The 13472-nt window shown below is 34.9% G+C and overlaps 1 protein-coding gene across 1 annotated transcript in view; it reads left to right on the forward strand.

Moving 5' to 3' along the window:
* Positions 1 to 13472, forward strand: part of LOC139767927 (uncharacterized) — a 96773-nt gene that overhangs the window by 66665 nt on the left and 16636 nt on the right. The window contains exon 4 of the mRNA XM_071697678.1: positions 10008 to 10016. Within this exon, the coding sequence (XP_071553779.1) occupies positions 10008 to 10016 (9 nt within the window). The remainder of the gene's footprint in view (positions 1 to 10007; positions 10017 to 13472) is intronic.

Genomic DNA, 13472 nt, shown 5'->3' on the forward strand with positions numbered 1-13472 from the left:
TTTCTCTCTCGAAAATGCCGATAATGCTGAAAACACCATCGTTCTTATGCTGAAAACGGCACGGGGGATTGATCCCTGATTTTATATCATTCGAAGCGGTTGTTATATAGAAAGCCGGCGATGCTTTGAGCGCAAGAGGGCAGCTTGCAGATGACAGGTTGGCGTTCGGACTGACAGATTACTGCCTCCTCAAACTAATCCCGAATATTATTATGCGCTAATTAAGCAGATTTCTGCTGGAGAAATAATAAGAGCGATTAAAATTTTTCTATTTAGGTTATCGCTACAGAAGTAACGTTTCATAACAGTGTAGTAAAGTATAAGACTAACACACGTTTCAGTTAATTATAAAAGTGCAAGAATTAAATTTTAAATTAAAAACTGAAAAATATTGGAATAAAATATTTTGTTCTAACAAGAATATAGTATGTTTAGCTTATATATATATTTTTGATCAATCATATTTTTTAAAACAAATATTTTTTTAAGTGCAAATTCTGGAAAAATAACTCCATTAAATTAACTGCGATAAATATTTTTAATGCAAATGCTTTACACGAAATAAGAGGGTCTGATTGCCATTAGTTTCGTTTAATCTTTTAAAAAATTTTAACAAAATAATTGAGAAAAGATAATTTATTTATATATGCCAAATAACACAAGTTAAATGACATTATAGCACGACGTTGTCGTTCCGTCTATTTTCGATTGTTGTCACTTTGCATCTAGCATACTCGTATGCGTCAACCTTGAACCTTGAAATACTTTCAGTATTGATTTAAATGATAAAATTTCAACGATATCCAACAAAACTGTCCGATCGACTTGGCCAACCTTGAACGGATGAGCATATACCTAATATGTGGATTTTAAATTGGGAAACATTTCTTTCACTCTTCTCTCCAACCTTCAATCGATATCATTTATTCTAACGTCTAATTTCAAAATTCTCGAACGATATGATGCAATAATATCTTGCTTTACTTTATAAAAGATCAACTTTATTCTAAATTTTTTAATATTATTAATCATTTCTTTTATCATAATATTTACTTATGGTTTTCAATTGTTGTTTCCAACTTAGAAAAAAGACAATTCTATAATAACAGACTCTGCATTCTTCGTAGAATGGCACAAACTTTCAAGTAAATACTTTAAGACAATTTAAGATAAGGATTAATGAAGTGCAGGGATACATTAATTGAAGTCACGTAAATTCCCCGCTTCAACATTTAAAGATCGCTGGAAATGTCACGTTTTTAATCAATTACCTCAATATTATCGCTGCCGCTAAAAAGTGCTTCAATAATATATAATTTTCTCTCATCATAATTTTATCTCAATAATACTACTTAATCATGCACAAATAATACGATGAGTGTCTTCTACAAAATATTTGTCTTGATTTATAAGATGCTATAACAAGGAATTGTTCGCGCCCAATATAGATTCTTTTCCGAAGCCGCGATCAATATTAGGAGCTTAAATACTGAACGTCGCCTTTCTAAGCGTGACCCTGGTTACGAAACGACACGCCGTGGAATCTCAACTTTCATTTTCTACGGTCGTACCTCTTTGCCTCACGTACAGACGTGCCTGGCGCATGCTTCTGCACGTGACGCCGTATGTGCACGCAGCTGCACGTGTGTGCGCGCGTGGTCCAGCAAGTGCATAAAAGCCCGCGTTGCAATCGTTGCTGCTGGCGTGTAACCGAGAGCCTGTTTACGCGACAAGCTCGCGCATTTAAGGCCAACAATGCACCGGAGAAGTAATCTTGAATTCTTCAAGTGTAAGTTTCCTAATAAAATAAATAGCGTTTCTCGTTATACAAGTTTCTTCGCAGATTTTTTTATATGGATGCTGTTGACGCATACATATTTTAGTATAATTAAACTACCGCTTTTGTCTCTTGAGAGTTGCTTGAAATATTATAACATTTATATTTCGGGAAATTTTGTTGCAGTGTAGATAATGCTTTATTTGCTGTTATTGGTAAATAAAGAATTTTGTCAATTGATAAGTAAACTTTTGAATTAAATTATGTGGAAAAAGAAACGATAAGATCCTTTAACGATCTGATATATCTGAAATGCAAATTATTTAAAGGTGGGAAGCCTGAAGCCTGATGCCTGAACCTTCATGTATCAAATACATTTTAAAAATAACTTGGATATCTATACAAATTTATCACGATCTGGATGAAAAAAAAAATTGTGTCGCGCGTTTATTTTAGGTTTATTTTAAAAGAAAAATGGCATTCCTGCGGTTTTTACGTGTCACTCTCGAATTTTATTACAGACCTTGTCGACCTGATCCTGATAACGTGACCGAGGCCTACATTCCTACGACGTGTGTTCACTCGGCAAAACATGTTGCGAAAGAATCCCGCGGGCTCTCTTGCCTCGCACTTGATACAAAATACAAACGATCGATCACGTGGCATTAAAGTACTGAATATATAATGAAAATTCAGAAGCCAGATCGTTAAAGTATCCTATCGTTTCGCAAACTTTGTTCGAGGCTTTAAGAAAGTTTTTTAAATTTCTTTCGAAGATAATGATGCTATTAAAACCGACTTATAGAAAGGATGATGTAGAGAGTCATGTTACGAAAGGATATGGGAAATTAGTGTTAAATCTTGCTGATATATCTTTTCGATCAGCAACATCAGCAATATTGTAAAACATTTTTAAATTAAAATTAAAAATTATTAATATAAGATTAAACAATAAATTAGTCAAGTTTGGTTTTCCAACTGCTATGAATAAAGTAAGTTTTGAAAAATTACAAAATAATAATAATAAAGCACAGTAAATAAATAAATAAATGTATATATCTCAGAAGATAAAGATTCTAAACTTGCACATGATTAACGCATCTGATATAAACGATATTATTCGCAAATATATTATACGAGCGATGTATTACGTATTAATACGTCCGAATATAAACTTGATACCAAACGCTAGATTCACTCTGCAATTTAATCCAACTCAATCCCTGCAGTTGCAACATAGTAATTAGCAGGTCCGTCATACAGCTTCGTATTTCGATGGTTAACGCGTCAACGATTTGCAACTTCGACATTCGCGCATTCACGCCGTTCATCGCCACGGCATTTGCAATTGTTAGGTAGCTTCTTTCCGATTGATATATCCAATCAATGACTTCTTTTGCTAGTACAGCGTGCACTTCGTACGAACGATTCACCGTTATCCCCGCTGGCGTGATTTATTCTTCGACTGGTGCCCCTTTCGATCGAAAGTACAGAAATAGGATTCTCAATGGCAGGGTGTCGCGCAGATGTCGTGGAATAATCTCGGTGCAAATCTCTTCTCATGAATAATTCGTCGAGACATCGATCCCTGCGTATATTTCCTGTCAATCCATGTAGATTTCGATGATGTTATATCCGCTCGATACGAAACGTGATCGGCGCCGATCGCATATGTAAACGTTGCACGTTGCTCGGTGACACCGTTTTTTCGATCAGGAGCGATGCCCTGATTGCGGCGACGATGGGCTCCCGAAGGATGGTGAATTGCACTTCACGGATTAGAGATCGAAGCACTTGATTTTGCGCGGTAGATTTATTGCAACTTGGAGTTCGCCAATCTAGATCGTTACCGTATCATGTGTACGGTTTAATGCAACCTTATGTCTGATCATTATTGAAATTGATAGATGGTTATCCGGGTAATTAAATTTTCAGAAAGTAAAACAATCACTTTGGCATAGAGAAAAATACTTAATAAAATAATAAGAATATAATAGAAGAAATCATGATGTTTTGATTAAATGTGTAAATATTCTTTAATTTTTTTATCGAGCAAAATAATATCTAAAAGTTGGAAAGTTTAATTATTAAATTGACATCTTTTTTGTTTAGAGAACAGCAATGTCCACTGCTGTTAAACAAATGTAATCTTGCTTTTTAATTCGTAAGAATAAAAAACTTCATATATCGCGGAATGAACGAGAGGAATTGTGAGAGAAAGATAGAGAGGATCTGCGTCGAAGGAATATTTCCGTATTCCCGTGAGTTTTCCTTCGCAAGAAACTGCCTGCCATCTCTTTTATGACGAAGAAATTATGGCCCCGTTGTGACAAGAATTCAGTCCGGCAGAATCCCTCCACTTTCTGTCATTTCAGCCGGAAGAAATTCGCAGTGCCGCGTTGTCCAACATGGATGGTGATAATGTCGCCGTTGCAGTCTTTGCAATAATCGGGTTAAAAATATCGTTGACACACTCGCACACCGGATGATTCATGTGCAAAGCACACGTTTTACGATATTTTGCGTTGAAAGATAACACTGTATTTTAACAATTTTGCGTCTAACGTTTAATTAAGACTTAACTATGCTTGACAGGAAAGAAGAATCCACAGTAGAGATTATAATGATCTAAAAGAGTTTCTCTTAAGGAAAAATACTTAGTAAAGATATTTTCTTATAAATTACTCGTTCCTTAAAAAAATTATTCTTTTAAATTCTTATGTTTTCTTCAGAAAAATGCAAAATAAATTCCAATTTATCAAAGAAATTTGAAGTTCAAAGTTTTACACTGTGAATTTTTATACTGAAATTTTATTTAGAATAAGAGATAGGTCACGTATCATATTGGGGATTGAGATAAATTATATGGCAACGTATACGTGCTGCGATATATGCCATTTGATGCCGTCACGTTCGCTGAAAGAAAACCAAAGGGTATTATTTCTGAAACCATATTTAAACAAGAAAATATTTCTGATAGTTTTTCGTTTCAGAAGAAATTAGTTTTCCGTTAATCGTATTGGAATAAATTCATGATTAGTTATATGGCGTGAAACCTGTAAAATTCTCTCTCCCAAATGACCGAGAAAAATCCACTTTAGATCGGGATTCCATGGAATCTTTAAACGCGATATTTCGAGAGTTTTACCCGCATGAAATACCTTTCGAAGATCTAGAAAACAAGAGAGAGAAAGAGAGAGAAAGGAAGAAGCTCTTCTTATAGAGACCAAGAAATTGAATCGAAAGCGACGCCTACTTACGTCACGCATATTTTTTTGGGCGTGTCGGGCAGGCGGGTCGAGAAATTCGATTTACAATTCAGTGAAAGGACTCGTTCGCATCGAGAAAATGAAATTAAATCGACGAATCATCTCCCGAAAGAATCAACTGGCAATGCTCCTCAAATTCTAACCAGTTCGTATGACTGCATCTTTTTAATTATCTATGATTGATCACCTATGTAACATAATGGATGTAAAAAGTTGAAATGAGTTTCATAAATGAAGAACTGTTTCGCGAAATTCTATAAACTCATAAACAATTCATACAAAATGTACGCAGAGATTCGTCTGATATTCTTTTGTTAGAAATTTTTATAATAAATTTAAAATATATTTTTCAAATTTATAGCTTAACATTACATACCGTGATAATTAGACTTGTTACTAAATTTCTGTTGAGATAAAATTAAAATAACGTTAGATTAATTAAAAAGCAAAATTTTCTTATTCTTTCATATCTTCGAAACTTCATATTTTCGCTAAAACTTTTTAATTGTGTATATATTAGGTAAATAACTCTCGAATTATACTACTATAAATAACTCTCGAATTATACTATTGAAATAATTATCACTTTTTAACTATAATAAAGTAATTAAATACATATTTGTTTAAAGTATACATATATTTATTGTCAAGAATGCACAATATATGTCCCGGAATTATCGCGATACGTAATTGAAAATTCATAATGACAAATACGGCAAAACCATCGAATTATCTTAAATTACAGAAAATTGTACAGAAATTATCAGAATATTAGTATTGTCAAAATTTTTGTATAGTTATTGCATATCAATCACGAGGAAAACCTCGCGTATGTTCGGAACCCAATCGGCAAATTCTGGCGACCTTCGTTGGCGACATGTATCCTTTCTCGAACACGCGGACCAAAATACTGATCGAGGGTGTTCGAATGGAGTATAAGTAACCGGTGAAGGTCGGCCAGTATGGAATCCAATTGAAAAGCGAATGTTGGGGTCTGCCAGTACTCGCAATCAATTCATCGTTGTTTACCTCGGAAGATTGTCCAGAGAGATTCCGGTATCCTTCTAAGCTGATCAAGATAGCCGAAAAGTAGAACATAATTGAATTGTGATCTACTCTATGATAGTTAATCTCTTGATCTCGTAGCTTGATCTGTCTTTGAGGAAGGCAAAATTGAAGCAGGGGGTTTATACGAATCTGCACACGTGCAAATCTGTATGCAATATAACAATAGATATGAAAAAGAGAGAAAAGAATCATTAATAAAATGAATATTGAACGTAACAGGAAATGCAAGCAAGTTTTATTCTCTCTTCTTGCACAGTAAAATGTATTTTTATAAAAATACAATTACTGTTACTAATTGTTTTTACATTGACTGTTGTAATGACTTGGTTAAACAATATTTGGTTAAAACAATTATGTGAAACGTAATTAAAAGTTCAAAATTAATAAGATAAAACGTTAAGAAAAATTTTTACGTAGGTGCGTATAAATTTTACAAAATTTAGCTTTGCACAGCTTTTATTTTAGCACTTTACACGAAAGCATATTGATCTACATATTTGCGTATGTATGCTATTGTTTGCAACTCTCTAGCCGACATGCTCTATTAAGCATAGACACACCCGCGCGACGTGTGTATATGCGTGCATACGCGCGGGAAGAAGAATTAACGGCGCATCGGTGTTGATATGTGGAAAGTGGAGGAGTAGATACATTTTGCAGAATGCATAATTGACGATGCACTTGGGTGCCTTGCAGCGAACCCACGCTGTGTCATACAGCCCGTCGTCATATTCCGACAAAGCAAGTTAATAATTTGCGAGAGAATCTGCTTGTTGATCAAAAATGCAGAACAAATTTTGTTCTTCGCTCCTTGAATTGGCATAAATTTCCATCAATCTGCACAAATTCAATTAAATATTCGCGAAAAGTAATAGGAAAAATGTATTAAACATTTTATTTTGATAGAAACTTTAGAAGCACCTTGAATGTCTTCATTTCTTTCTTGGGTTATCGGTTTATAAAGTAGTAGAAGTATGCTCATGACAGAATACTTGTATTTGCAATTTTATGAACGTTCTTCCTTAATTTATTTTTCGAAAATAGTTTCAATAGTTAATTTTTAATTCTGCAGCGATATTGCATCTCTGGACTCTCTTCTTAAAGCATTTTGAATATTTATAATTACTCCAGTCGAACAACTCATTATTAATATGCAAATAAATACCTGAATAATGTAATTATTGAGGTTAATTATATTAAAATTCCAATTAAAAGCAATCAATCGCTCTCTCTCTCTCTCTCTCTCTCTCTCTCTCTCTCTCTCTCTCTCTCTCTCTCTCTCTCTCTCTCTCTCTCTCTCTCTCTCTCTCTCTCTTTTTCTCTCTTGCAAAGGAGTTACTGTTACGAACTTTACGTCCAAAATCTTTACCTTTCACCAACACAATGGACGTCCGGCGGTATCTGATCTCGACCCGAATTCACGATGGCGACCCTAGCGAGATTTCATCAAGCTCACACGCACACAATACCAACACGCGATCGCACTGTACACAGGGACAGGATTTACAGTAAAAGAGAACTTTTGGTCTTCTCGGTCGGGAGTCGATCTGCGTGACATTCTACCATATAGCCGGTGCGCCGTAACTCTTTCCCGCGATCCTCGAGAAATTCGCGGGTACACGTGGTCGGACGACATTCTCCAGCTGGCTGCTGGAGGCCCAGCATCGTCGATCTCTCGATTTCGTGCGCGCTCGCGCGCACGCCAAGGACGCCGATCGATCGAACCGGGATTACATGAGGTCTTGTCCTCAGACGAGAAGATTCGGCGGATCGAACACGACTGTTAGAACAATATCGCGGTGACAACCATCCAAGACGACATGGCCACGAGGATACGTTTACTCCTGTTGTCGGTCCTCTTCGTGGGATCGTTGCACGCCATTCCTGGCAGACTCAGCGGTATGTGGACTTGTTTTTCTCGATTGGCATCCGGTGTTGTTACGGCTTCGCCGAGTGGACGGTGGAGTGGTGTGTGGTGGACATGACGCGGGTGTGATCTGGTTTCGACGGCTTGTCGATGATTTCGGCGAGTGGTTCCGCGCCATAATTGTAATCCTGGGAATGAATCGATCTCTCCGCGACTCAACGATGAGAATTCATGTTTTGCATCGCGCTTTTTCAAATGTCTAAATGTGGGTATGGCAAAATGGATTTACGTCACGCATTCACCGTTACGAGCTGTTGCTGTCAAGATTCATTATGTTACTATTATGTTATACGCAAAAAAAAGAAGATTATATGCTACAAAGCTTTGCATAACTTTACATAAGTAATGTTATGTATAACATGTAATCTTCATTATTTTAAAAATTTATATTTAGAGTGGTTTAGAAACAGACACACGATTTTTGCCTATTTTATAAATAAGATAATAATATATTCAATATTCTTTTTTATCTTCTTAACTTAAACTATCTAATATAATCCCCTTAGAATTAAGTTCACATACTTAGATCTTCTTGAAACACTTGCTTGTTTATAATAACGGTGTTACTAAATTATGTAAATCGCTTGCAACGATGTTGTCGTTACTGTAATGACGTTATAGTCTTTATCGTGTAATTACCACCGAACTTTCAGCCTGTTTGATGAAACTGTTACACTGTCATTATGTCTACAATTCGTCAGACTAAACCATAATCATGTCCGGTTCCTCAATTAACCTTTTTTCAAAGTTTTTTTTACTTTTTCTTCGGTACTTTCACCGATTCCAGAACTCGTTCCTTCCGTCACTTTCGTAGCACTTTCGCTTAATCTGGAATAATTTATTTTTATTATTAAACTCGTATTTTTTTTTTCAAATATCGATTGTATTAAAATCGAACATGTTAATTATATTTATATATATTATATATTTTATGCAAAATGTGAAGTTATTCATGACTTTAAGCATAGCAATAAAACGTGAAATAAATAACACGTATAATACACATGCATAAATAACAGATAAATCATCCAACTTTAACGATCTGGATTAACTTTTATAACTTTTACTGCAAATAGAGACTGTTAAATATTCATTGTGCGGCTTCAGATAGTGCATAACATGAATAATATTAACATTCTTTAAAGTTGTAAAATAATTTTTAATACCTATTAATATTCGTATTTTTTTAATAATATATTTCTGTAGCCGCAATTTTAAAAAATTTTATACATCATTTTTGTTTGATATAAAAGATCGATATTATAATAAAATGAACAGAAGATTTAATACAGAGGTGATAAAATATCTTGGCTAAGAGATAGGATAAAATTTGGAAACGTGTATACCACAGTCACATATGACTCATGTCTACTGAATTTCCGCTTGAATTTGGAAAGTAACCTCTTTGCCTTCATAGAGATTTTAGATTCTATCAGAGATCAAATCTAAACTCTATCTTTATGCTGACAGTGATCACAATAAGTTCACTAACCTTGGAAACGTAGTTATTGATCAAGTATATAATATGCCCCAAGGAATATTCTTTTCCTTCAGCCTCATTTTCTTCCAGCACCTGTAAATGCTACGCGATAACAACACGCATACATGTGTATGTCATGACCTTTTATCTAGCAATTATTTGAGCAATGTCTTGATGTAGATCATATTCTTTTTTGCTCTCTTATCGATATTACTGTACAATATTGATTGTATTGTATTGTACCGTATTGATTGTATGGTACCGTACAATCTTTATTACCGCAAATTAATGAATTTCGTGAATCGTCGACGAGTTTCATTGAGGCTATTCGTGCTACAGGAGCGTGCGCCCGTTTCTCGTATGAACGTTCCCGCTGCGGAACGCAGCGGAATTTACGGTGCGGCAATTAAGGAGTTAGCACAATGACGTTATTCTATCGAATTTCATAATCTTACGTGCCGGTGGTTCGCCTCGCGTTACGCTCAGCCGCCGGTGGTCCGTTGCACTGCAATGCACACGATTTACTTCGCGGAGCGGAAGTGCAGCACGACACGAGATACTCTCTCCGCTCGCTCTATACGAGGCGTTGCACTTGTGCGCGGAGCGGTATGCCGTTCTTTCTGTCTCCCTCACCTCTATACCGCAATATTCTTCCCGCGAATGTTTCCTCCTCCACCGGCTCCCGGGCTAACGACGCATATCCTGGAGCCTTATCTCACACGAAAGGCTCGAGAGTTGCCACACGCCCGTCACGCTTGAAAAGACTAATTTCCCAATGAGTCTGACCAGAAGCCAGTAGTATAATGAGAATCTTATATTTTTTCATATGTTGTTTATAAGCTTGATTACAATACATACGTAATTTTTTTTTTTTTTTAGTTAAATGCAAATAATCACATTAGTAAGTGAAGCGAAAAAATAAGCGTATTACAAGGCACAAAAAGATATTTTTATAGCAGATACGATATTTTCTACGGCTGCAGATATAATACTGATGATGAATCTTTTTTTTATCAAGAGCGTTGTTTTGTTTGCAAGAAGTTTGAATAACATTTTAAAAGTATGAAATATGTACGGAAATTTTTTTAACAATCTATTGTAAAGAACATTGTGTATTTTGTTTCGTTCGTAAGTTATGAAAAAGACGTTATGCTTGTGTTTAAAATAAATTCCTTCATTCAGTTTTATTTTCATTATCAAGAATTTATATTTTATTTTGCGCTTTGCATCGTAATGCGAAAGAAACATTTCTAATTATTGTTATGGCTCATAAAAGAAGATTCACCCATAACTCTCTTGTTTGTCGGCGTTGTCTCTTATAGCAATATTTTCTTGCTGAAACTTAGGTCAATGACTTATATCCTGGCACATTATCTCACGAAAGGCTTGCGCACTTTACTCCAACATCGTCACGCTTAAAGGAGTTTAATTTTTTAACGCGCAAAGTTGTCGCGATTGAAAGCAACATTCTATTTTCATTAAAAAATTATTGAAATAGCGAGAAATCTTGAGATATCGATCTAATTACGTTTATTTCGCAGTTTACAATGTAATACATGGCATATATTGTTTCTATATGTACACGATTTACATTTTCTCTCTTATGCTTGAATAACTAAAATTCTTTACAGCTGATATTGTAGGTATTTATACACTTGGATTGTTTCTCAAAGTTTTAAAGTAATCGCGTATGCAAAATTATTCGTTTTAAAGAGAATTACAATAAAATTATTTGAATAAATAAAGAACGTTATTAAAATAAATGTTAAATTACAAAAATAATATTAAAGTAAACTATGTTACAGCTATTTTCTCAATAAGAAAAATAATAACAAAGCTGACTACATAATTTCTATAAAAATAAATTCCAACGTAGCTTTATCTGTCGTCAATTGCATTAACTCGCGACGCTGTTAGCAAAGCCAGTGCCGTTCAGCATCGTTTGGACATTCAAACGATGCTTTTTGTTTTATCGCACTGGCATTCCAGATGGTGAGAGTATTACGCGGCACTTGCACAAATGTACGTGCTCCTGATTGCGGTTTCAAGAGGAAAACCCGATCTTTGCTGCAACGCCGCCGAACGCATCGGCGTGCTCGGTCTGCGGTCCGCCGCGGTAAAACAAAACCAAAATTAGATAACGTTGTTTGACCATATTGAACAGACCAGTGCGAAATTGTCGCACCTTGCCGCTTGTGAAAATGCAAATTGTAGCGTGCATTAAAATACAGATGCAGATGAGGCGAAACTTCGGCAACGTTATGTACTTCGATGATGATCTTTTTTGATGTTTCAATAAATCAAGGTATCATTAATTAAACTTGATATGTTATTTGAATTAGTTTCTACGAATTTTTTAGATTATATATATTATTTCTTATTTACATTATTGTCAGGCGAATAATTTTTTAATTGTAAACGATTGAAAATAAAGTAAATATTCATTTAAGTTTTATAATCTATTAAAATTAAAGAATTTTTCTCAAATTTTAATTTTGTATTATTTTTGAAATATTAAATATTAAATTTTTTAAAATATTCATAAATACAAAAATTTTCGAAATTTTGCTCGTTTGAAATTTTTTCTTTTTAAAGAGGTCAATTCGAGAGAATTTTATTAAAGGTAAAACACACGATGTCACAGTTTCTCGAGTATTGCGTAGGTATTGTTTTCATGCTAATCAATATTGATAATGCATATGCAATTACCATTCTAGTTCTAGGTTTATTAACGATTGGCTATACTCTCGTTTTTCGTAATCGAGCGGCGCGTAGCGCGTATATCAAAGCAGGTACTTCGCGTCTATCAATGACTAGCAATCGTTTTGCAATAACATTGCTCCGGTAGATAATCTCGCGGTGGTGAATTCATCGTGGGAAAATTCACCGCGGAACGCGTTATTGCATTTACGGGATTAATTACGAAACGAACGGACCTAAACGGCACGCGTTACGTCCAGCTGGCGCACTCATTATCTAATGGCGTACCGTTGAATTTATTACAGTTTAATTACGCCGTCAACAGTCGGCGCGCTTTGCCACCGTGAAATATGATTATACGTCTGACAATAGGATAACATAATCTGCTTCCGACCGCTTACAACAACCGAAATATGCTCTTAATGGCACTGCTACGAGCGTCATCCTAGTCACGTGTTATTTTATGTGCCCCAAAATGTTGCTTGCCTAAAATATTGTTGATGTTACTACGCGTACATAAAAATACGCTGGAAAATTTTCATTTAAAAAAATAAGAACATAGCTTAAATTTTTTATTCCGACACATGTATTTCGTAATTGTTATTTATTATTATATTCGTATTATTAATTTGAAAAAAAGTCGAAAAAAAGTATTTTAGTTCGACGTTGTGTATTTAGTAAATGCTTATATAATTTATTACGGCAGAAGCTATTAAAAATTCATGAAATCATAAATTGTTTAATTATAAACTCTCTCCCATCTAAATGACAGATTTCTATTTAGTTTTTACACAGATACCAAGCAATTTAATTAACATATTTATGACTTGATTAATAATAATAATTTAATTATTTAACACATATCTATGTGACCACATTAATTTCATCTGATAATTATTATAATCACGCGAATATGGCAAGAAGAAAAAGTTACTTTGTTTTAATGAGCGTGATATACGAGCATAATGAGCTGGATTTTTTTAAATTGCTGAATGTTGCATCGGCGAATATCAATAAAATTGTCGTCGTGACCTTTTTACTTAAGATAAACGGTAAGAAGGAAAGGTTATCGCGTGGAACTGCGCGAGATAGAAGTTAAAATGGTAAGAGAATGCGGTGAAGAACGTCTGCTCACGTTTCGCCGCGCCTCTTTTCGATCTGCTTGCCGTCCTGCATCGATTTCACGTGGCTATCCACGTGTTCTCGTCAGGTTCGGTTACCATTTCGAACACATCTCGCGATCGTCACGGG

The sequence above is a fragment of the Temnothorax nylanderi genome, unplaced genomic scaffold, assembly GCF_030848795.1.
Source record: "Temnothorax nylanderi isolate EJ_2023f unplaced genomic scaffold, tnyl_v1.0 TNYL_tig0002_pilon, whole genome shotgun sequence".
Classification (NCBI taxonomy): Eukaryota; Metazoa; Arthropoda; class Insecta; order Hymenoptera; family Formicidae; genus Temnothorax; species Temnothorax nylanderi.